This window comes from Aptenodytes patagonicus, chromosome 8 (assembly GCF_965638725.1).
Source record: "Aptenodytes patagonicus chromosome 8, bAptPat1.pri.cur, whole genome shotgun sequence".
Taxonomy (NCBI): domain Eukaryota; kingdom Metazoa; phylum Chordata; class Aves; order Sphenisciformes; family Spheniscidae; genus Aptenodytes; species Aptenodytes patagonicus.
In genome coordinates this window covers 19,476,319-19,501,836 of record NC_134956.1, presented here as the reverse complement: position 1 = coordinate 19,501,836, position 25,518 = coordinate 19,476,319, and the positions used below count along the sequence as shown (strand labels likewise).

General features: G+C 42.0%; 1 protein-coding gene across 6 annotated transcripts in view; it reads right to left on the bottom strand.

Annotated features, from left to right (window-relative positions):
* Positions 1-2,384: 2,384 nt before the first annotated feature.
* MITF (melanocyte inducing transcription factor) overlaps positions 2,385-25,518 on the bottom strand; it is a 111,821-nt gene continuing 88,687 nt past the window's right edge. For 3 of the 6 annotated variants that reach the window (XM_076346634.1, XM_076346639.1, XM_076346638.1), the window contains 8 exons: positions 24,039-24,266; positions 22,824-22,907; positions 21,363-21,458; positions 15,463-15,580; positions 12,185-12,259; positions 11,072-11,147; positions 9,193-9,340; positions 2,385-6,460 (listed from right to left, as the gene is read on the bottom strand). In XM_076346634.1, the coding sequence (XP_076202749.1) occupies positions 6,059-6,460; positions 9,193-9,340; positions 11,072-11,147; positions 12,185-12,259; positions 15,463-15,580; positions 21,363-21,458; positions 22,824-22,907; positions 24,039-24,266 (1,227 nt within the window). In that variant the 3' untranslated portion in view covers positions 2,385-6,058. The remainder of the gene's footprint in view (positions 6,461-9,192; positions 9,341-11,071; positions 11,148-12,184; positions 12,260-15,462; positions 15,581-21,362; positions 21,459-22,823; positions 22,908-24,038; positions 24,267-25,518) is intronic. The other 3 variants (XM_076346635.1, XM_076346636.1, XM_076346637.1) reach the window with 3 other exon arrangements.

Genomic DNA, 25,518 nt, shown 5'->3' with positions numbered 1-25,518 from the left:
GCCCTGACTCGTCCTACTGGCCGTAGCAGCCTTCTCATTGCCTCGCACAGCTCCTGAACAGCATTTAACACAGAGGTCTGTCGCAGGAGCCATCGTTTTCCTCTATGACCATAGAGCATATATGATATGGTCGTATACCATCAGAGCCCCGGTGACCCCAGCCCCGGCAAGCGCAAGGATGGGGTAAAAGAGTGGCAGCATGAGGGGCTGGGAGCTGCCTTCTCTCCAGGGAATCGCAAATGAGAGCATCCATCCATGTTCAGCATTGTCAGAATTCAACAGAAGTCGTCTCACTCCTTTACGATCCAGGTAAGAAAGCTGTAAAAAGGAAGATTTGCACTGAAACTGCAGCTTCTGGCCTCAGTGGAGACGGAGGCCTTGACACACGCCCGTTAACAGAGTTGCTCTCAAAAACTTAGTTAAAAATGGAGCCATTTTAAGTAAGGGTGCACTTTGGATCATAGGCAAAGACGATGGCGATGGTCAGGGCACGTGCATTTAACCCGCAAGCCAGAATCCTATTAAACCTTATTGGTTTTAATAAAGTCAGGCACACTTTTTCAAGCCATTCCCCTGCAATTTTAAGCAAGCGCGTTTCAAAGGAGCTGGAGAAACAGAGAATATGACCACCATCCAGTGCCGGGACTACCCCCAGATGCGATAGCAAAAGGAGCAGCGGCTGCCGAACCTGCTGAGGCAGCACAATCACCATCTCCTTCCCGGCATCCGGAGCTGCCGAGCTCCCAAGTGTGTCTCCTCGGAAGGAAAGCGCGATGCGGTGACATAGTAACAGGGTCCTGCTGTGCCGCCGCACCGTGCAGCAGAGCCCCACGGCATCCCGCAGCCCAGCCACGGGGCTCTCCAGCAAACCAGACCCCACCAGGCATTGGCAGCCTTATTTTTTAACATCCACTTTCTTACCCTGCACAGAATTTTTCAGGCTTGTCCAAAGGCACTAAAAGGCTTCTGAGCAGACCTGCTACCACCTCTTTGCTGACACACATCGGGCAACTGCTTACAGCCATTACCCCCACGACGGGTTTTCTTCCTGCTCCTCCTGGGTTCCGCAACCCAGCCGAAACCCCGAGCTGCTCCCACCGACAAGAAATTCACTTCCAAAACACAGCGCTGGCACAAGTGACCACCAAAAGGAAAGCCAAAATACATTTTAAAAGTCAAACTTAAATTAGAAATTATATCCTAGGTTCCTGATAAATAAATTTCCTATTTGCCACTACAATGCCACATTCTAATACTGTGCTGAATTTCTGAAGAAATAGCATTACAAAGCCTGCTGGAAACACAAGTTTCAACTCTGACTTCTACAAAGAGGGCGCAGAGCTTTTCTACTCTATTCCTAGCAGAGTTAGGTAGCTTCGCCCAGCATTTTTTGTTTGGTTGGTTTTTAAATTGAGTGATGCAGGACAGCTAGTAATTTTTAATTGCAACTGAATTAAGTATTTTCTACTCCTAATATGTATCAGATTTTCAAGACAGGCCAAATTAAAAACTTCTGTTTGTATTCAGGGCTTAAAACCCATGAGATAATACGCATTAATCACCACTGCTGCTGCAGCAACGTCCACAGAGATGGCGAGGACTCCACGCTGTGAGCACAGTAAGCGACAGCCTGTCGAAGAACAAGACCAGAAGGGATGAAAGCAACAGAGACAGGGAAAAATAATGAAGATGGGAAGACAAAACAAGACCACAGCTGGTTCCTAACCAGCACTAGCTGCAGCTCCCAGCACAATCCAGGAGCAGCCCTTTGCACATTAGGCGAGCGGAGGTTTCAGAGAAGTGACCCAGGGGGTGAGCAGAGCGAGGACTAGGATCTCTCCGTGCACAGGTCAGCCAGAGAAGGCGGGGAGGTGCTTCTGCGTAGGACTGCTGGGGGTAGGTGACCCCGCAGGAGTGACAGCATGGCGAAGAGGTGTAGGTACACCGAGGCCTCACCGAGCCCACGCCTGACACAGGGCAGCTGGTGGGAGGCGAAGGGCAACGCAGCCGGGGGTGGTTTTGGCAGACGCTCCTTTGAGAAGGGAGGGAGGCGAAAGGCAAGAGCCCACGGGAGGGGAGAGAGGCATTTTTCCATGTCCGCCTGTTTTGTTCCTTATGCGGAACCGTAAGCTTTGGGTCTATCTGCTTTGGTGTGCATTTGCAAAGCCCAAGTGGGGCCTGATCCATGGGCTCCATCCCACCCGTGCTACGGCAATACAAACACAACCGGACAGCTCTGGTGCAACCAGGGTCGCTGACTGACAGCAGGTCAGGAACACGGACACATCCACCGCCAAGTCACAAACACAGGAGCACTGCTGGCTCTTCAAGTGCACAGAAAAACAAGATTCACTTACACGGAGAACGAGTGACTTACACAGACGTATGTGAAAAACCAAATGCTTTAATCCATCTATCAAGAACAACAGTTCAAATTATTTCATTGGATACATTAATATTGATCCATAATTTACAGTGCTATGGACCATACACAAATTATTGCTGCAGTCAACAGCAGATGAATATCAACATTACAGTACCAAGCATCATAGCAAGAGGCAGTAATTAATGTCACTTTTTTCAAGAAATATAGGTATTTATACTATTATCAACATCAGCTTCCCCCCCAGTGCATTTTATGTCAAACAACATAAATGTAAGTGCATTATTTTGTGCTTTGTGCTCTCCTTATGTACCTTCTCTTTGCTTTTACAGGTTGTAAGAGTTAAATATTGCTTTATAGGCCAAAAGCAGTAAGGAAGAACTTCATGGTACTCTGCATGTTCCTGCTTGTTGCATGGCTTTGGCAAAGTGAGAATTGGTAGGTATCCCGTCCACCCGCTCAGGGAAGCCACCGCCGGCCCAGTGTCACACAAGACACCGTCATCAGACTGGGCAACAACTTATGTCCATCTCACTCCACCTAGTTCATGCCAAACCCTGCCCTTAACGGCCGTCTCCGTCCTCTGCCATTGATCCCCTGTAAAACGTCACAGCCACACGTTCCACCATGCGCAAACAGGCAAAGACATCCCCAGTTAGCACCTGCCTGGAGGTCCGTGTCTCCTAGAGATGTCCCCACTGCAGCGTCAACGTGCTTCCACTCAAAGGGTGAGCAAACTCAGAGGAGGGCTGTAGCCTAAGGAAACACGGGGTGAAGAGTGAGCAGGGCACAACTGAGTCATATGTTACCCCAGAGCAACACAACATACAGGGAACACACAACACAGCTGCTGGGCCCACAGCGACTTTTATCAAGAAATCCAGCTCTTGATATAACTGTTTTCCTTGAATCCTAACTCATATCCACACAGCGTGTAGCCAAAAAATCAGAAGTCATGGCTGTCAGCGAGTACCAGTGTTTCATGTAAGCTTGAAAAATATTTATATACCACAGTCTAGACTTAAATTTCTGAATGCCCAGCATGGACATCAAACCAAAAGCCTTATTCAATATATCCAGTGGTTTTCAGTTACTACACTCAAGCGTGCACACCCTGATTTTGTACAATGCTGCAGAGCTGTCCCATTTTAATGGGGAAGGGTAACACAACCCTGTATTACAGCTACAAGCATTTTACAGCCCTGATTTTCTTTACCTGTCACCATTACCAAACGGCAGCACCAGAAGCCTGTACCCGCATACTCGACTCGGAGCTAACTACGGCGCAGCTGCTTTGCAGGGAATTTCCCTGCCTGAGGACTACGATGGCTGCAGTGCATCATGCAGACTCCCGGGTCCTGCCCTGGGCCAGAGCTTCACTACCCTAGGAAAGACACATTCCCAAAAGCTGTCTGGGGTCGGGGGGAGAGGCATCATTATAATCTAAACTCCAGCTCCTCCTTCAAAAAATAAAAGAGAGAAAAAAAAAAAAAAAAAGAAGCCACAACCTGGTGGTTGCATCGATACTAACACATAGCTCGCTGCTCAAGCAGAAACGGCGACGGCCGGATGCAGCCAGCAACAGCCACAGAAAGAGCGATGCGAACATAGACCCCAGAGTACCGTAACAGCAAGCTGCATCCCCGCCGAGCCCCGCGCCCCTCGCCATCAGCGCCGGGAGGAGCAGTGCCAGGCAGGGGACACTTCAAGAACCCTTCCACGGGGAAACGTTTGGGTGAAAGCTCAGCGAGCCACGCCACAGGCTACGGGAACTCCTGACGTTGTTCCCAGCTGTCCCATCGCTACCCAATTCACATTTGATTTCTGAACACTAACTGCTGCGACCAAGGTTTCCTTATAAAGCTTGCCAAACTGGCACTCAAGTCACTAACCGTTTCACTTATCCTATGTAATTTCCAGTGTAGCACAAAGGAGAACGGGAAGCTCTTGTTTTCTATACGTAGGCACCATGCTACACTTCAACGTCCTATAAAACATCACCCTAAAGCTCTCTCCTATGCCACACTTCAGTCAGTGCTAGTCGAGGAAGACTACAACTAGAGTTTAAGGCACTTCATTCTGAACGAGATACACTTGCCTGCCGCTTGCGAGTCAGCTGTAGGCCGCTATTGAGAAATCCAATCCATCCGTCTAGCTCATAACACCACATGTCACCTCTGTAAAACACCTAGGCTTGATATAATACAAGTATAACTACCGTTATTGCATAGGACTACACTTGAGTAGATAATGCACCGAACTACTTTTACAACATTGTTGCATGTTAAAAATTAATAACATTGTTATCAAGTAACAGTTATTTGCAGATACAGTAATTTACTCTTTTTTTGTTTGTTTTTTTTTCTTATGTCAGCCCCTGTGCTGAAATAAAACACAAATTACTATAACGGGTATATTAACTACATAGTTATGTTTCCAAGCATATTACTACTTTTTTTCTGTATCACTAAAAATAAATATGTAAGTTCAGTTTCTCTACAGAGTTGTTTTATTACCTAATCTAAATTTGTACTCTACCTTAAATGTGTTTAAAAACATTTTCAAAGTGAGACTGTAATATACAAAATATTCTCAAAATCTCTCTTAAAACACAGAACCCTGCATAAAAGCTTCCTTTCAAGTGTTTACAAAGAACGCAGAAAACTTCCAATGAGTTTTAAAAATGTCAAAAAATTGTTGCAATATTAAGAGGCAAAAATCTTACAAATGAAATACAAATATATTTAAAACAAAAAGTTGAGGATAACTAAGGAATCCATGCAAATCAAAATAAACTGTACAATGCAATTTAAAAAAAATAAAGCCAATTAGATATGTACAACATAATGTGCCCAGCTGATAAAATGTATCAATTTTTTTGTGTGTCCAAAGAGTGTATACCAACTTACAGTGCTCCTGTTTGGTTTACTGTTGGCAAGCCATCAATGCATGTTACAAAACAAAATAAAAATTTAAGAGAAAAAACTCGAACCACGATCAAAAGGAAAACCCAAATCAGCTCAGAGTAAAATGAAATGGCACTCTGAGAAAGAGACTCGCATCTCCCTGCAATTTTCAGCAACAGCATTTTATATCACAATCAACACAATCAGGATGTCTTAACACTTTTTTTTGTTTGTTTGTATTCTGAGTGGAGTAGGGTGGGTATTTTTCCCTAAACACTTATCATGTAAAGACCAACGTTTGAGGGACACTGTATCTTTAAGGCAGCACTATTCAATTAATACAATTACAAATTGGACTTTTTTTTTGTTTCTTTACATTCTTTAACTTTACATTGTGTTTCCAAGTAAATAGGTTGCATTTACAATTCTACGATTCCCCCCTCCCCCCCAGTAGAAACAGACTCTTCATTTGTAATTCTATTGCTTTGAGTAGATTTGACCAGTTCAAAGTTCTTGGCGAATCCAGTTCACAGATACTGTACATATGCTGTACAATATTTTGGAGGCATTGGTAGTTTTAAAATAGAATATACAAGTTTCTTCACAAAAATTCTAAAAAAAATCCTATATATATAATATATACACACACGGGCACACACTGGGCTACTGATGAAGCACAAAAAAAAATCAAAAAATTCTACAAAAGGTAAATTATTTAATCTACTGATCAAGAACCAAAGCAGTTTATGAAAGGTGTGCCAAGTATATGCTAACAAGCATGATCGGTGTCCTCCATGCTCACGCTGCTCCGCCTGCTACTTGTCTTCGATGCTCCAGGAGACACAGAGGAAAGTAGTGGGTCAGTTACTCCGACAGGGGAGAGGGTATCGTCCATCAAGATATCTTCCAGTTTGGATCCCATTTTTGCAGGAACACTGTAAGTGCCAGTTGGTTCAGTCACATTTCCGAGGTTGTCACTGAAGGTGATGGTACCATCAGTGAGATCGAGGGTGGTAGTGCAAGACAGGTCTGTGTGGTGCGGCATGATGTCTTGGTTGCAGTTGTCTAGCACAGGCTCTTGTTTGATGACCCTGTTGACCATATCAGGGGAGCAAAGGCCTGTAGATGGAACAAGGGACAGTCCATGTGCCCGAGCTTGCATCTCAAGTTCCTGTGAAGGAGGATAAGGGACAAATTAAAAAAAAAAATCTGAAAGCAAAATCTGTCATCTCACGCCCCTGTGTACTGCGACTTACAGTTTCCTTCTGTTGCACACAAACCCTTTCCTCCCTTTCCAGTAGCGACAAGTGCTTGCACCTTGTACGCTTCTGCCCTGCAGATTTTCACCTGAACATTACTCTCTTGTAGAGGTGGGTGAACACCAACCCCACACAGGTCCTTCACACTTCCCCTCAGAATCTACACCAGAGCCAAAACCCAGCGCCCTGTAGAACAGACACGTTTCCCCTCGGGTCTCTTCTCAGACCAGTGCCATAGTAGGCAAGTTTGGCATCAGGTCAGGTGAGGAAAGCATTTAAAAGTTGGGGGGGAGGGAAGAAATAGCAGAAGCACATGCTTAGTACTTCTTAAAAAGTCGTATGTGAAGGCATAGTATGTCTATATGATGCTTGTCATTTCCTGCTCAGACACGGGAAGGGACATTTCTCATTCTACAAGTCTGGTGGAGCTGCAAGTAAAGAGGTCAGCCAAAACTGAGCAACACTCTTCCTGCACTGAAAAATTATAAGCAAGTCATAGGAAGGCTTTAGACTTCACACACAGCCAGGATTCTTCAAATCTTCATGAAAAGTTTAAACCCCACCTTCACATTTAATCATATAGATGCACTTGACGGAAGACAGAAAATAGAAGTATTCGCTTAAATGCCCTTTTTTAAATGCAGCAGTAAGACAGATATTTTGCTTCTACTTATGCATTATATTAGGCAATCACAATCACTGTTGTGATTGTACTGTTTCTGGATGTTCCTATCACTGAGGTTGATTAATAGCCTTTTTTCCATTTTCACCTAAGACAACAAGCTTGTAATGGCACACTGCAAGATCAATGGAGAAGGTGGAGGAAGGAAGCACTTCTTCCATCAGCTAACGTGCCAAAATCAGGAGCTCCTTATTCTGTGCTTAATCAGAATCAACGCAAAAAGGGAAAATACAGACTTTAGGTTATTTGCTGACAGATGTATTGCCCATTATTCAAGGGTCTGGTTTTTATGTTACTTTGATTGAAGGAGCCAGAGCAGATGGATAATGCCAAGGAAGATGAAAGATGCTTAAAAAGTGATTTGACTTAGCTTTGAAATACCACTGCTTGATGTTGCTCTGCAGAAGGGTTGTGCATCTTTATCATCTCACTCTAGCAATCAGATTGCTCAAAGTACAAAAACTGCGCTGGAGTTCAACCCAGCCTGTTCTATTTTAAAGCTGTTTACTTCCACACTTGACTCTCAGGTATTTCTAGCTTCATTATCTACTTTGTGGATCAGCCGCGCTGCGGTTCAGGGGTGTCTTCACACAGCAGCCAGCCTGGCACACTGCAGCCTGCATGCAGAATTCAGCTGTTCACACTGCAGGTGAGTAGCAACGTGAGAACATCTGGGACACCACTGTGTCTGTGTTATGTGTTCTTACACCCAATTCCAAATATACTTCTTTAATTACCCTTTTATGGAGAGGGGTGGATATCCAGCTATCTTTGCCCACCTGGAGAAGCGAGTTGACAACAAAAGCTGTGCAGGCTGCAAGGCTAAGGTTTCCCATCCAGCTTGAGGTGAAGGCAAAGGAATTAATTAGAGAAATGGAGTTCTCACCCCTAAATCTCTGTGTAATACAGGCTATTGGGAACCTGGGTGAATCTAACAAGGCAACAACCCACGGAGAAAACATATTCATGCCACCTACTGCTTTTCAGTGTTGAGGAGAACCATTTTATAGTCCTACAGACTTCAAGGAACAAGGAAGACAACCAACTGTAGCTCCTCGGACAAAAAAAAGCAGCTCAACATCCATAGGTCTTGGCTGTCTTGCTGCAAAAACTCTTGAAGCACTTGCATTAGGTGTGCTTCTCTGCAACTGCGCTCAGACAAGCCAGGGCAGCCTCAACATTAAATACAGCTGCCAGTCCCCAAGGTACCTATGGGGAACTCAAGATACGGTGCTGCAGTGTCTGTCACCAACACTGCCCTCCCTGCTCATTTTGTCCTGCAAGCAGTGTTTAACCTCCACCAGAAAGCAGATGACAGATTCCTGCAGAGCATCAGGGAGAGGCTAATTGAGAGAAGAAATAAGCGATCAGATGTAGAAGACTGCCATCTGCAGAGCTTCTCTGACAGAGAGGGCCTAGATTGGTCCCCACACAATTCAGAAAACCCACAAGCAAAACAAAAAGATTTCATTTATTGCCATTTGTCTGAAACTGCTTCAGAAGAAAAGAAAACAAGCACTAAAGCTAGAGGTCAAAAAAACTCCACAAACAAGACAACTAAAGTGAACGTACTCCCAAACAATTGAACTGAATTTGATCACTATCAGCAAATCATATATGAAGTCCCAATTTGTTAGGTCTGGCACCCCCCAAAAAAAATTACCATCTAAATCTCTCTTATAGTATGGTTTGCAACTTACGTTGGCCATAGTAGAACAAAAATACACCTGCCCTAAGTCTTTACTAAAGCGTTAGAATTTTCTTTGTTTGTTTGTTTTTTAAACTAACATATCCTGGTTTTTTTCTGGAAAAATCTCTGCAGACATCTCAGCATTGGTCACCATTTATCAAAATGGTGGTTCCTTCTAACCCACGTTCCTACAAACAAGCTTCAGTTACCATTATTTGCAGTCACACACTGCAACATCATCAAGAGCATTTGCAGCTCATTTATCAGCAAACCTGTATTCTGAGCAGCAGGTGCCTGTTGGCGTGTTCCAACTTCTTCTGCCTGTTCTCAAGCTCCTTTGTGCGTTGCTGTTCTCTCTGCAGCTTACGGATGTAGTCCACTGATGCTTTTAGAATAGTCCCCTTATTCCAGCGCATATCCCTTTGAAATTAATAAAAAAGGAAGAGTTAAGGCTGTCGGGGAGGCTTTATTTTATAGTCATTACCTTCACATCAGTAGCTATGATTACACCTCATATATACACAACACCTGGCTAATATTTATTCCCAGTTTATGAATACAGAAGGTATCTGAAATGCACTAGAGGGGGCCAGAGTGCAGCTATTGCACGGCAGACTGCAGCCAGCCCCGGCCTGGCCGAAGGGCACAGAGCCCAGGGGCTACCCTCTGGCCATCCAGGCTCCCCGCAGCCCCCCCGAGGCCAACCCCCTGCCTTCTGCACAGTTTGGGACCAGCACTGTGCAGAGCGACTGAAGACCAGGGGCTCCTTTCATTGCCTTATGGCAAGGCTGCAAGACAACAACAACAACAAAAAAAACCCCACAAGACTCTTCTCAACCGTCGTAGGGCTTGCTGTCTGGGTGATGCCTGATTTCAGCTGGGGAATGAAAAGGACCATATATGACCCGGCTCTTCTGGGGGTGAAAGACCTGAGGCCCTTTAGCTCCCAAGAAGCAGCAAGCAGTGGTCCTCCTGGTGGCACTGTATCACAGCTGTGTTACGGTACGAAGACAGCAGCCCGATACAGCAATATTCAGGTGCTTTAAACTTAAACTCTGGCTAAAATGCAAATGCCATATTGCAGCCTAGGGGTGACGGTTCTTCAGTCAGGGGGTACGCGGCTCCCATACTGCTTCTCCCACATTATCCCTTCCCCACCCGCTTTAGAGACAGAGGCTGCCTGCATCGTCTTCTCCCCCATATCACCTTATTTTGTTGAAATAAAAAAAGAAGTTTAGTATAGACCAGACCAAAGATCCACCTGTCCCGTAGGTTGATAATGTGCAAAACTGCCTTGCCTGCCTTAGAGGAAGCTAAAGAGCCTCTCTGAAGAGTAGCTATGAGTTGCTCTGTGAGCAACTGCCTTAAGATAATGGAAACTTTCCCCAAAAGCATCATGGGGCATTGATTCAGATTTAAGTGAGACTTTCAAGCTCCAGAGCAAAGGGGGTTCCTTGCTATTGAATCAGTGTTGGGTAAAGTTAAGAAAAGTTAGTAATAGTAAAATTACCTAAAAGAACTACTGGGAAGCTACCACAAACACTGGCAAATTATCATTGAACAGATACACAGCTATGCTCTTTATTTTTCTTTTTTCTTGGAGGGAAGGGGAATATGATGGCTTCCCAGAGGAACTGCCCTCCATTTTCCCAGAAAGAGGGATTGGTTCTGTCTTGCTGAACTATGACATCTAATAAATTCAAAGAATCATTTAGCAAGACAAGCAGCCAGGCAGCCAGCTAAGCAGCAAGACTAGACCAAGGTTTCACATCCTGACAACTCTGCCTCTGGTAAGGCAGCCATTCCTAGCATCAACCCCAGCCCTGCCAAAGCACAGGGTCCTGCAAGATGCTGAGCTGCTGCACAACAGTACTGTGACTACTTTGTGACAAAAATCATCAAATTAATATAAACTTAAGCAAGTTCCAAAAAGGAAAAAATAAACCCCGAAACAATCTTCAAAAAAATATAATGGAATCTTCAAGCATTTCTACAGCCAAGTAGAAGTGCCAAGATCATAAAAGAAAACTCAGGATTTTTTGCTTTTTTGGTCCTAGGGCAGTTTTTTTTGGTAAATTCTTTTTCTCCCCTAAGATTTTTTTTTCTTTTAACACTTCCCTCCCACAGTCTCCTTGGGCACATTATACTTACGGGTCATTTGACTTGGGTATCAAAGTGCCTAGTTCTTTTATACGATCATTAATATTAAATCTTCTTCTTCGTTCAACTTCAGGAAAAACAGCACAAATGTTACAAGTAATATTCACACTTAATTACAACATATAAAGTGTTTCATCAAAGATTTCTTTAAGCGCCTTAGAAATGTTCATCTGAAGCTTAAAATCCAGTGACACGAGTATTTTGCTCTCCTACACGTGGACACACTAAGACAGAAGTTCTGTCTATACTGTAAAAACATGGGACTTGAAGTGGCAGAGTTAAACTGAGACTCTAAGAAAAAGGATGGCTGTGTTAGCATAGGACTCAACTGCTCAACCAAGAAGCAAATGTTTTCCTAGGGAAAAGCATCACAGACAAATTCAGAGGCAAAAACTTAGATGCTCAAGGAAATCCCAAAGCAGGAAAAGGGGCAAAATGTATAGTCTCTTTTTTAAAGTACTCTTCCAGATGCAACATTTTCAGGATCCAAAAGTCAAACTTAAATAGCAATTTTTCTGCATTAGCTTTTCATGCTATGGAAAAGGCTTTTGAATAGCTCAAGGCACGTAACAGTTCCTTTTCTCTAGTAATATAAAGTATAAAGGATCCTTAAGTTGTCCTTTTAAGTCATAAGATGCTCGTTATTTTAATTTTTTTTTTCCAACTTGGAAATATGCGTTCCCTTCAAAAATGGAATTTATAAAAAATTGCCACACTGAGGACACACACTGATTTTTAAAGTCACAAATTGACCACACATCTAAGATTTTAGATTAATTAAAAAAAAAAAAAGGGGCAAAATTGTGCAAGGTGGATTTGTTAAAAGCAACTGGATCAAATGTTGTTCCCAGTAATTTCATTGATAACAACCACCCGTTCAATTGGCTTATTGAGAAAAAAAACCCAAGAGTTTAAAATTCAATAGTAGATTTAAGCACACATTTCACAAGAATTCGAGATACTTGATCTATGGGCATAACATAATGAACTGGTGCTATATACTACATGCAATGTCTCATTCAGATTTAAAACACCAGCATTTGAACACTTAACGCCTAAAATCATTACTCGAATTGGTGCAAAATGCGAAGAACCAAAACTTACTCAAGTTGTGATTGTCTTTCTTTTGCCTCTCCTTAGCCAACGCTCTCGCTTCTGACTCTGTAGGAAAAATACATGCTGTGCATGTGAATGAAGTAATTAGAATTAAAGTAATTCAAACACAACGTTTCAGTCTGTGAAACATTTGCGCAGGAAGCCTGATCGATATTTGTCAAACCAATTATTACACCCATTCCAACGAGTGAGAAGGGCCTGTACAGTAAGCTGTGATTGCCAAAACACAACGCTGGTGTTGAACTTCACCCCTGCACCCGCGGAGCATCTCTTCCCACACTTCCCATACTGACTTCCATGACGAGAACCTTTCCCACGGAGGCCCTGATTCAGCAAGGTATTTGAAGACAACAAACTGCTGAAATCCAACATACCTTCTCCTCTGTTTACATACAGCCGGCACGCTCACGTACCACACAGATGCTGAACCAGAGGAACAGCATGCTTATTGCATTGCTACCTGTGCAGGATGTGAAGCAGTCAGGAGTCACAGGCCCTACTCACCGGAACTAAGGCTACGTCCTTTTGTGGCACGTGCATGCACATCACCGTAAGACTCAAGGTGTAACTTAAGCAACCTATTAAAAATACTGTATTTTCCAGCTACCCTAACTGTTCTCATTATATGAAAAAGCGAGGAAAAATTCAACACCTTTATTAGCAATATTGTTAGAAAACAATGGTCCTTGCTTCAGGAAAAGCAAAAAGAAAAATAATGACAACCATGCTGGACATCAGTTGTCTTCTCAACTCAGAACTTTTCTTAACCTTGCTCCATACATTTATTATCAGACTTTGGCATACAATAGTTCAGGCAAAAGCATAACTAAATTTGTTATTTTCAGTTCTCAATTGATCTTACATTTCTCAAGCAATTTTAATTATTTTTTTGTTTGCTCTATCCCTTTTAGTTTTTAAAAAGCATGAGGTTATTAATCCTTGCCCTGTTGCATTTAGATCTCAAAACCAGCAAGCATTATTTAGTTTTGCAGTCAGTCAGTGAGGACAAGTGATCTATTATCACACAGTCCATTACGGAAACAAACCCCTCATTCCAACAAGTTTCTTTCCTGTATTCTTTTGTTTTTATGGAATACGGATTATGTCCCACCCAATTCAAAATAAGAGGTGATAAGGGTTTCCCTTGGAGTACTGGAAGTTGACTACTTCACTACTTAGAATACAGAGCTACCCCAATATTACATGCAGTATAACAAGACATCATCTTCTACGCTAGGCTCCCAAAGAATAAAAAAAAAAAAAAAGCTTGAAAGACTACTGCAAGTCTCAATGAAATTTGGGCTTAATCTGACATTGCCTTATGAAACAGATATGAGGTTTGTAAGGCCAAAACTGATGGAAACTGCACTCCTGGGTGAGCAGGATTCCCACTAAATGCTTCAGTAACCACAGCTGAGAACTCACAACCGCCATCAACATCAGACACTGGGATAATAGATTTGACCTTTCTTTGTTCTTCGTAATTTTGATATTTATACAGTAGGATGGAGAAAGATTTCTGACAAATGCTAGATTTAAATATTGCAAGCTCTCTCCAGCCTAATTCCAACAGCAAAATCAGGAAATGGAGAACGAAAAGACTCCTGCCTGCAATAACATGCTGATTTTAAAATCACTGGCTGTCAGAAAGCATCATCAAATAGCGCTTTCTGCACAAAGGCTTGGCCAGATCAATGTCAAAGTGACTGCTGTTAAATTTGAGTTTAATTCCTAAACCTCTCCTAAATTAAATGCAATCTACTAGCATATATTTTGAACAGAAAAAGCACTCATCTAAATTGTTTCTGTGTACAGGTGAATGTAGCATATCGACATTTAACTTAGTTCAGGTCTATTTTGATGTACTGAGGACTTCCATAAGACCACTTCACTCACTGATTTCCCCTCTCTTTCTGCCTTCTTTGCCTGAAGTCTTACATCTGCAGTGAATCCACCAGCCCGGACATCTGACAAGTTGGATGTTTAGTTTGCAGTCTACAGACGCCTTTAACTTTCTATAACTGGGGCAATGAAACTGTCTGTTTCATGCAGGACTTTGAGTAGTTCTCATCCCCTCCCACCCTCCTCTTAACATAGTTCCATCGCTGTACAAGCTTTTCTTTTTCTAGCAACCACAAATCATTGTGCAGTTTGTGTGTCTTCATTTGGTGCTGAACTCAAATTTTGCATGGTCATGTAAATGCAAATATCTGCCAGCTCAGAGATGTGGCATTTCCTCCTGAGAAGCTGACTCCTGGGCTATTAAAACTGCTCTACTTAAACTAATTCCTGCCCAGAACCTGCTTTGCAACTGAGTCAGCCTGCGAGTTTTCACAACAGTAACCCAGAAAGACGACAGACAAGAAAGAAATTATGCCTCTACCATACTGCATACAGTATAACTCCCTGTTGGGCTTAAGAACAGCCATTTCTGGGTATTAAGATGATTTTGTCATCGGTTCTAGAATGGATCTCCATTTGTTCCTCCTGCAGGCAAGTTTGCCTTGTATACTGTACCCTACATGTGGTTATATCCTTTCAAGTGAAGCAGAACAGCAAAAATAAAACATGCTTGAGAACACGAAACTTCTTATTTCTTCCTTCAAACTATTTAGCTTCTGTACACATGTGCTTGAGAGAAAGAGGCTTTTAATGTCCCCCCTCTCTCCCCCTGCCTCCCACGACTTATTCAGAGCACTGCTGGAAGAACCGACATGGCAAGAAACTTATAGGATACTTAATTTTCATCTTAATTTAAGAGATGCATATTCTCTCTCGAGTGCTTAATTTTACATTTTATAGGATCTAGGTGTCCAGATTTCATATTACAACAGGCTATTCGTTCATTACTGTCCTCCCCTACTAGAGTAAAGCCTCAACATGTAGCATTCCTCAACATGAATCCCACAGAGACTCCAGATGTCAAGTTGTTAAAGTTTGGTGCTGATAGAGCAAACAATAAGCCCAAACTAGAAAACAGCTCTACAAGAGATGCATGGAAGCTTCCTGTGACACAATGTGTTCAATGTGCAGATTTCACTATAACAGCTAGGGACTTTATCTTAATTTGTCACAGTGAACACACACATGCCCACACATGAATGCAACTGCATTGCAGGCTAATACGTCTGCTAAAAAATGGTCCACAAAGCAAAAAGTAACTATTCATCCATATATTCTTTCTCATAACAGAAATTATGTCCAATATCACCTGAATTCAAAACAATTATACTATTGCTCCAAGGTGGTATTATAGACATATTTACCTGTGAGCTCCCTTTTTATATTAGGAAGATTAGCTGGACATGAGTTGCTGATGTTTAGTCCTGGAGGAGGCATGCTTTGGTTGCCATAAAGGTCAATCAAATTGCCAGACACAGGCAACTGGAAAAGATAAACAAGGAAAAGGATCATTTGTTTTGCCCTTATGAAAGGCTTTGTACAGAAGAACAGAGTTAGGATCTGCTAAGAAATCTGTGCTCTCTTCCATGTGCAAACAGAGCGTGCAATAAGGTCAGCAAAAGTCGCAGATATGCACGGGCACGAGGAATAACACACCTACATTGGGAAAATTCTGTCTTCTCAAGAATATGCAGACAGAGAATATGCAGAAGAGGTAACATGCTGACAATATTGCTGTATTGTTGCTCCTTATTTTTTCAGTGAAACTATTACGTCTGTACCCCCATCACTTCTCTTACTCAAAAAATCTGAAAGAGCCTACAGAACGCTCCTGGAGGAAGCCCCCATTTTTCCAGGAATATGTGAGTGAAAGTACTTAGCACGTTGTCACATGCTTGAGGGAGAACACTGTATTAATCAATCACATTTTCCAGTGATTTGAAAGCTACCTACACAGAAAACATTTAAGTTTACTTTAACTTACGTAACAAGAACACGCATCAGTAGGAGGAAGATTATTTTGACATTAAGTTTCCTCGGTTACTTGTTCATTCTGCTATTCTTATTTAGGTATGTTTAAGTAAGGAGATTTATACAGAAATAGGACAGTATTCCAACAAGACTTATCAAAGCTATCCCTTTAAATTGAAACGTATTTAAAGAAGTTTATCCTGAGTGAATTATTTTACCCATCTCTTTTTTGTTTTCAAACTAGGTTTTGAAAAGATAGCTAGAAAACACTGATATGTTATCTGAGTAGCAACACTTATCATCGTTGCTGAGAAGAAAACCAACCCCTCCAAGACACTGATCCCTGCAGAGATTAGAGTATTAACTTTACACCCATGTAAATACTGCTGTTGAATACAATGGAGTGAGTCGCAGCCTGGACTATAAAACTCCTACTGACTGTCCTTGCCAGACTGAGACCTAAGAAAATTTCTCTGCCATCTGGAGCTACCATAAGAAGCAAAGTTGATGTGCATCCATTAAAGTACCACCAGCTAGAAGCCATGCTGATACTTGTCTTGAACAGACAGTGGCCAACGACAAAGGTTAAATCCCCTGACTCAATCTTTAAGTGAAAGAGGAAAAATGTAAGTGAATTATCACCAAGATCCAGCCTTACAATTCCTCGCCCTCCCCTTAAGCTCTTGAATGCAATATTTAAGAAAAAGGGGGAAAAAAAAAAAAAAGGAACATCTATAATAAATCTAAGGTCACAGCTGTCCATCACAGACTACAGTCCAAGTTGTGACGTATCCGCATTAATGTCAGGGTGACCACTCTCTCTCACTGCTCTACAAGGCTGACCCTTGTATCTTTTGGCCCCTCAAATGCATCCATGACACAGGCACAGCAATAGCGTCATACACCCTTCTGACTTGGACGCACTTTTGCTAGTCATGCTCCTAAGCATGAAGAGAACACAAAGAACTTGTTTGTAGCCCAGGGACTTGAAGTTCAGAACCAGACATGTGAAATCGAATTAGGAATTTCAGGGAATTTATTAAAAAAAAAAAAAAAAAAGAGAGAGAGAGACCCACCCCACCCAAAATCTAGAAATCAGCATCTCGAAGCCTGGGTAAAGCAAAGCAGCTGGGTTGTAATTAAACATGGAGAATAGTCAAGGTCACCAAGCTGCTTTACTTACTGCAAGATGGACCCTGCTTGTTAAAACAGGTTTATGATTCCCCCCCCACCCCCCCCCCCGAAGGTGTCAACACTGTGCTGGATTTCCGTGCAAATAAACAGGACCTGTGCAAGCAATCACCACAAAAGGGGAATGTAACGCAGGCAGCAGCTGCTGAATGTGCATGCTGAAGTCCTGCAGAAATTGCAAGCACCAGAGGAACCATACCAAGAGCTGTGCAACAACCAAAGCACAAGCACTGCTGATGCAGCATTAGCTAAATAAAAGATGATGAAGGGAGAAATTTGCACAGCTGATAAACATTGCAGGTTTGCATGTACACATGAATGCTTATCAAGGAAATTTACATTAGAGGCAGATGCCAACGCTCTCAGTTTAAATCAGTGATCCATAAGTAAAGAGACTGATCGGCTTCTTTCTTTGACTACTGTTCTCAGCAAGCTGAACTCCACAGGTCAAAGCTTCAGGTCTAACTTTTTACTACAAGTGTGACTACGTGTATGGTCCACACTCAGTATGAGCCTCTCAGAGGCCTCTTCTCCATGATGGCTGCAAGTCACATCTTTGGGACTAAAACTTTATACAACCCCTTCCACCTGAAAAATATAAAGTGCATACAACACTTTCAGCTCATCTCACATGGCTAAAATACCTGCAGTTAAAGATAAGTTAAAATTGAGGCACAACCTCTGTTCCCAATTCTATTCCAGGTCCCAGAGGAATTAAAATTAGTTGACTTGTAAGGTAAGGCCAACAGTTATTTGTGCAGAGTTCAGGGTACTGGAAAGGGGAGAGGACCCCTATGCTGAGGGCATTGGTTTGAGATGGACAAGTTGGCAGTGCTGTGAGCACGCAAGCAGTCACTAGGCTGAAATGGAGGGGACACACCAAACACCAAGCCAGAAGAGGCTTATAATGGACACAATGCAGCAACACCTGGCATTTATTTCAAATGCCTCCTATTGGAAGAAACTGGAAAAAAATTAAACAGTTTGCAAACATTTCAGCTCTAATCTATTAAGACAGTCGAGCCTTTCATCCCTTTGCCCAAGTACAAAGCAATGGGAAAATGTTCGAAACTCCCATAGCCATTTCACTGGGAAGATGCAAGTCTCAAAACAGAGACACATGGAATTTGATGCCCTTTTTCCGGTGCTAAGGAGGGTCCTTCCCTGCCTTCATCAAACTCTAGCATCTTTCCAACTTAAATATGCTTCCCTTAAGGCTTTGTTAGCCACTTCTGGCTAAGAAGAAATTTAAATACAGCATCATTCAGATCATCCACGTTTACTCTCCCAAAAAGTAAATGAAGGAAGAGTGGCTTATGCCAGGCTTAGCTTGTTATCTTCATCGAAATGACATGGTCTAAAAAGCCTTCATTCATGAGATTTCATATTTCTAGGCCTTGGCTTCACAAGGTGCGCAAACAAATGACTGCTTTTATATAACAGAAATTTCAAATACGGTAATTATTACTTCAGACTCATCATAGTGTACATTCAGGGGAGTCTGAGGCTTGCCTTTCTCCTCTACTACTCCAGCAAAACAAGCACCCACATTCAGGTCATTCAGGCTCTGTATAAATCATTGAGACATCAGCTGTGTGATCAGCAAGGCTGTTTCTAAGGTATCAGTACACACCGGGAGGGATTCTGTTCCCCAGCTTGTGCAGCCTACAATGTATTGTGTTGTTCCCTTACCTACAAGCACGCACTCAGTGACAGTCCCTGAAATAAGACTCCTCTACTTCTGGAATTTAACTTCCACAGTAAAGTCACATTTAGAAGTGGAGCTGCACATACTCACACAGCTTTCCATGTCAGACTCCTGCTAGAATTGATTAGTTGAAGGAATTAGTCGTCATCTCAACTTGGCATACAAGAGTACTTTACACAGTACCTAGCAATTCAATCACTAGGTCACATCTACGCAGAAAACCCTCTCGGCAAACTAGTGGCCATTTTGTGATACCTTTCACCACAGAAGCAAAGCCAGTTAACTTGTGACCCAATAAAGTTTGCAAACACTTCCACAAGCAGTTGATTGCAATGAGCCCGTTTCAATTAAGAGGTACTTTGAAACTTCCCTTAGCTCGCTCTATACAGAAATCCCTGATTTTGCTTATCAATTAAGTACTGTTACCAATGTAACAAACTGGTCCTTTTGGTCTTTGTTGGTTACGGAACAACAGCAGCCTTTGTCGTAGTCTCTGCACAGTTATTTATAGATTGTGTCTCTTTAGAGACCATTTCCTCTCTTGATTTCTTCCACCTCGTCTTAGCTCAGTCTACAGACATTAATTCCTTAGTAGTTAAATGTTGTGTGTTTTAAGAGCTAAATCCTATTCCAAAAGAAAAGTGTCTGTTACATCAGGTTCATCTTTTTTCCAAACCAATTGTTGGGAAAGATGGTTCAATTTCCATCTCTTCAGGATTAGTACCAGGTTAATTCAGAGACTGAATATGCTTTTTGCCTCCAGCAATTTAAATATATCAGTAAAGAAGTCTTAATTCTGCTATTTTGTATCTTTATTTTACAGACTTCACCACATACAGTGTGCAATTTCTGAAATTTCACAGCAAACGTGGATCAGGCAGTCTTTACAAGGCCTGTTGTCACACAGCAAGCAGGAGGGATGCAGACTACCCTAAATATCGACTACATGGACTCCTTGCACCAAGAGAACACAGAGTATCATTATGTCCTTGCCTGGAAGCAGAGAGCCACTGCTGGGGCCCCTGTGAAATGAGAGAGGAAGAAAAGCACAAAGAAATCCAAGTCCCCTCTAATTTAACGGGTCCCAATCCAATGGAACTTCAGAGAAAGGACTCCAGAAGAACCTGAACCCTCAATAAAAAACAGAGTAACTATCTTGAAAACTATCTTTTCATGGGTTTTTAAGTTTTCCTCTCAAACTCCAGGACAGATGCACTTTTCAAGCTATCTTAGATTAAAGGAAAATCCATTCTTTCCGGTAGGACTCTGCAGTTATTTCTCTGACTACTCAAAGGGCACTATTTAGTGAGGGACGCTGGTGAGCCATATCCTGCAGCACGCACATCATCTCCGAGAGGGCTGCGGGAATCTGTGGGAGCGTAGGACTAGGTTAACATGACATCAGACGACTACTATTAGCAAATGTAAACCTATGCTACAAAAATCGATGCTACGTGGTAATCTGTAAATTTTGGCACTAGATAAAAAAGAAACAGAAGCCAGCACTGGCAGACATCTACTCAGCCAGATCTAACAGCACTTAAGCCTAAGGCAAAAAATTCACTGGAGCTACCCTCCACAAAAGATCAAAATAAGATTATGCCAGAAGTACGATTATATTAATACTCGCAACAATGTGAACCAGCAAACAGAAACAGCAACTCGGAGGTAACATGCACCTTCCCTTGCTCACCAATTTTCACACCTCCGTGTTCTTGTCTTCTGTCACAGGTTTTGTATGTCCCCTTCCCCCGTTCAGTTTTTAAGCTTCTTTATTCCTTCCCCTTTTGTTTGTTTTGAAGATTGTTTTTTTAATTTTTTTTTTCTCCCCTTAAATTTTGTAACATCTTTGCTGTCATCTAGCTAGGGACTTCTCTCCTTTTGAAATGAGATTAAGCTAAAGCTATGATGTTAGAGCTAACAGTTCAACCAGAGCGTCTCTGAACAGGGATGCTAACACATGCTTAAGCATGGCATACAATTTCTTACTCAAACATGACAAGATACAGGAACCTGGGGTGCCAGAGGTTCCTTCTAGGCTTTCTGAAGCCAAGTATAATGTCCATGGAGATCTTTAATATCGGTGGGTATGAGCTGACTTCTGTTAGTTCAGTTCACTCCTCTGTTACAGTCCTCTCACTGGCTAACTTAACTTTGAAATAAGAAAAGCAAAATTGTCCTTTGTATTCCCTCAACCTGACTCCAGCTTGTGTTTTTAAATTCATGTTTTTCATTGCAACTGTATACCTTAAACTCTTCAAAGAAAACCTAATTATCCTCTATGGGACAATACTACTTAACTTCTCAGAGAAAAAGTCATGCTACAGTTTTGCGTTCTCTCGGGTAAAGACAATTAGATTTAACAGGGAAACCAAATGGAAAGGACCATTGTACCGTATTTGCCATTTGCAGGGCTGGGTCCATCAAGCCAAGAATTTCTTCATTGTAACTTGACTCCAGACTAATTATGTCATCGATCACATCATCCATCTGCAGCAGAAAAGGTGGACAAAGAAAAACAAACCAGTTATCAAAACCACTAGGATACAGAGGCCTGACAAAGCACTTCAGCCACACACCGGCTCCCTGCAGCATGGGCCCAAGCAGAGGTGCTTGTGTAGTTTTGCCACACTCCAAATCCAGTCAGCCACGACTCCCGCTATTCAGCCAAGACAGTCAGGTCATGACAAAGCTGAGGCTTCATGATCTAACCCACTCCTCCCACCAGCAGTTACCCTGCACTACCTTTCCACAGACACACCGTTCCTCCCAGGAACGGCGGAGGAGATAGCTCCCCATAGAACAAACTACACTAACAACGTGAATCCCTCTCCCCTGTGCAGCGCTGCCTGCCTACCCTCCACCTCTTTCTCCTCTAGCTGTGGGGTCAAAACCTGCGTACAGACAGTAATGCCCGAGCCCCTGACACCTGCAGGGGAAGGAGAGGGAACAAAGGCTTGCTGCTGGGTGACAGGCTGCCCGCCCTCGACAACAGAATCCATTGGATTCATGTCCCTCACGCACCCTCCCAGGAAGCGCCACCCAAGAGCAGCTCGGAGATGATTTTAGGGGGTGCAAGCCATCTTTCTGGGGCTGGGCTGGAAGGTGCCTCTGTAAGCTCCTGCACGGTCAGGAGAAACAGAGCCCTCCAAAGCACCCACGCAGGTGCTCCGAACTGTCCTGCAGGATTGACTATTTCCTTTTTGATCACTATAAAAAAGGAGCTTAGATGACAGTGATCTACAAAGTCAATGCATAACATTATTGATAGAAATAGTAGTATATAGGATTTTTATATCAGCTTCAGAAAGTGCGATCAGAATGAATTACACTGACTGGAAGTAAGGGCAAGAAAGGAACTAACAGTTACAGCCCATATCCGAAAGTCTTCTTAAAACCCCTTAGTTTTAAAAAAGAAATAAAAAAAATTAAAAAACCCCAGGATGACTACAAGGACGAATTACCATGGATAGATTAAAGCCTTCTCATATCATTTTTTCAAATGCAAGTGTGATCTGCATAGAAATGTGGTCTTAGAAACTATCAGGATGAGAACACATACATGCAGTCTTGGGAAAACTGCATTAGAAAAGACTTCCTGAAGTGAGACCTTAAAGCATGGTTGGTATCATCTTCTCCTACAGTGTTACAGTGCTAGAGAAGCACTAGCCCTCCGGATGTCTTAATGCACTTGACATCAATGCTAATAAACAACATTGTTATTTTGTTCCTTAAATACATCTTATATTCAACTTCTTAAGACACTATGGGGCAAGTTTATTCTTCAACATAACTTCAAAGAAACATGCTCATTAGAAAGGGGACCTGTGCTCCAACTCCTGTGTCATCCAGTACCTGCATGCATGATGCTCGTGAGTGTGTATTCAGAGCCGGGCACTCACTCTCAACCCTGCTTTGCTCTTCAAATTTATAAAACCCCTGCAGAAATAAAAAGGAAAAAAAGAAGAAAAAAGAAAAAGCAAAGCATGGATCTGAGTTCATGGCACAGTCTCAGTCCCAAAAAGAGCACGATTGAAACAGTGTCATGCACACATGTGCCTGATGACACAGCAAAGTGAAGCTGTAAATATCTGGAGGAAAAAAAAGTTTGTTTTGTTTTGTTTTTTTACAGCCGGGATGATAGGATGGCACTATTTGATTTTCATTTCTTTTGAAGCTCTGGAGCACAAGTAATTTCTCTTGCATGTGCAAAACATGTTCTGTAATAACTGATTCTCAAAGTTGCATAATGTTTTCCTCACAGAGTGCATCTGTATTAAAAATCTGGCACAAAGGCTTGAGGGGGGGGAGGATGGGGGGACACAAGGAGCTCTACAATTGTCTCCCATTTGTCATGTTACAAAAATATTGACATGATTCTTACACTTGTTAACAACTTTCAAATCATCTTCCTTCGGCACCTGAGCATACACGTAACATCCAACTAAGTTTTTGCCAGCAAAGATTAAGACAAGGTTGCGAAGGACTTCTAGGCATAGGCTAGTGAAGTCTAGGCACTGAGCTCATCATGAAACAGCAATCAGTAACATTTTAGGGTATATTAGTTGGGATAATCTGGCCTTCCAGCCAAGCAAGAGACTTGCTCAAATTTTACTGTAAAAATACCTAAAATATCTCAAAAAGCTTTGTGTTTTTCAGTTATTTTTGCTATGCTCTTTGTTCTTTCTACACGAATGAGCCATAAATAACATTATTCCAGAAAGCTACAGCTTACAAAACTGCTTTGTATTCTCCAAAGGTCAGTTATTCACCGCATGCATCAAGCCGGGGGAGGGAGGCGGGGGAAGAGTAGTTTTAATAAGCATAAACTAGCTAAAATAACTCAAAAAAGAGGAAGTTAGAGGGACACCAGTTTTTTTGCCAAAATGTTTTATGCAAATATATATTAATCAGGCAGACACAGAGGTAGTAGTTGCATTTTCAAAGTGAACAGTTCAGAAAAGAAGATAAACGTAACATCTTAACAATGAGCAAATATGGTTTAAAACAGAAAGCAAGCAGACTGCAATTCCATTTTACTGAAGGATATGCACAGCGAGAGCATATTACCTCTTTCTCACAGTTGGAGTTAAGGGTAAGCATAGCCATTGGACTGTTGGGTGCGCTGCTTCCAGTTCCAGGCGGCATGACATGATCACCGGGCTGGTTTGGACATGGCAAGCTCAGGGCTTGGTTGGCATGTTTATTTGCTAGAGTGGTAGAGAGGTACTGCTTTACCTGCTGCCGCTGGGCTTGCTGAATATGGTACTTGGTTGGATTCTCAAGGTGAGTCTGCACCTGTATGACACAATTTAGAAAGTGCCTTATTGTTTTACAGAATCATTATATATGCTATCGATTTGAGCTATACATTTGTGACATATATACCAGCTAAACATTTGACTTAAAGGACAAACCTGTGCAGCTCCAAGGAACTCAGCAGCGCTTCACTAAATCAACAGCGCGTCATTAATTCACATTCGGTGGCAAAAAATCAGTTATGAGCTAGTGTTTCAATAACTGACTTATTAACGGTAAACCAAGAAGTTCCACTTATTTTTCTACAACATAAGATTTCTCACTTAAGACCAATGCTTAGATTTTCCAGTTTACACAGATACTCCAGAACAGACCGTTCTCCGTTCAAACCTTCAGCTACGCGACATTTAGTTTTCACTAAAGTATGGAGAAACAAGTTGCACTGCAGGACTCATTTTACTTGTTAGTAGCTACCAATTAAAACCAAACAGTATGGATTGCTATCCTTTATCAGATGTCAAGTAACAGAGAGATCAAAAGGTTTGTTGTTGGTTTTTTAGGTTTTGGGTTTTGTTTTTTTTTTTAAAGTAACACATTGGTTAAAAAAGGAATACACCATTTTTTTGCCTACAATTTATAACTCAGATATATGGCCTAAATCATTTACAAATAAGACAGCCCGTTTATAAACACATTATGCAAATAAGATGCAAGAAAAGAAGTGTTTCAGTTCAGATCAATCACTGTCCTCAGCAACAGCTATTTTTGTATTTAAGATAAGCTTTTCAGTACTTAGAATTTTTTTTTTATACACAAAATATGAAAAACCTCATACCGAACTATTCTCACGCACCCTAAATAAGCAAGAGAAGAAAGGCAAATTTTTCCATGCAAAATTTTCACCGTATCCTGGAAGCTCTTTGTCACCTTTCTCCGATCATTAATGTTTTTATCAGAAGGTAGAAAACAAACCAAAACATAATAATACTCTGAGAAGGTTTTTTTGTTTTAAAACAGTTCCATTAAAGTGACTTTTGCTGTTACAAGTGACCATGTATGTCCCCCACTTATTTTTGTGGAAGAAATTAAATAAAGCTTACTAGATACCAGCGGAAAAGGATTTCCTGTATACTGTAAGCCTTCTTAGCAACAGGTTTTAAAATAAGTCTGCAATAACAACTCACCTGGTAATGATTATACTCAAGCATTTCCAGCATACTACTTATAGGTTGTGAGAGAAGCGACTGCAATATCCTTTGCTCTATGCTACTCCAGTTTGAGGGATTCACGT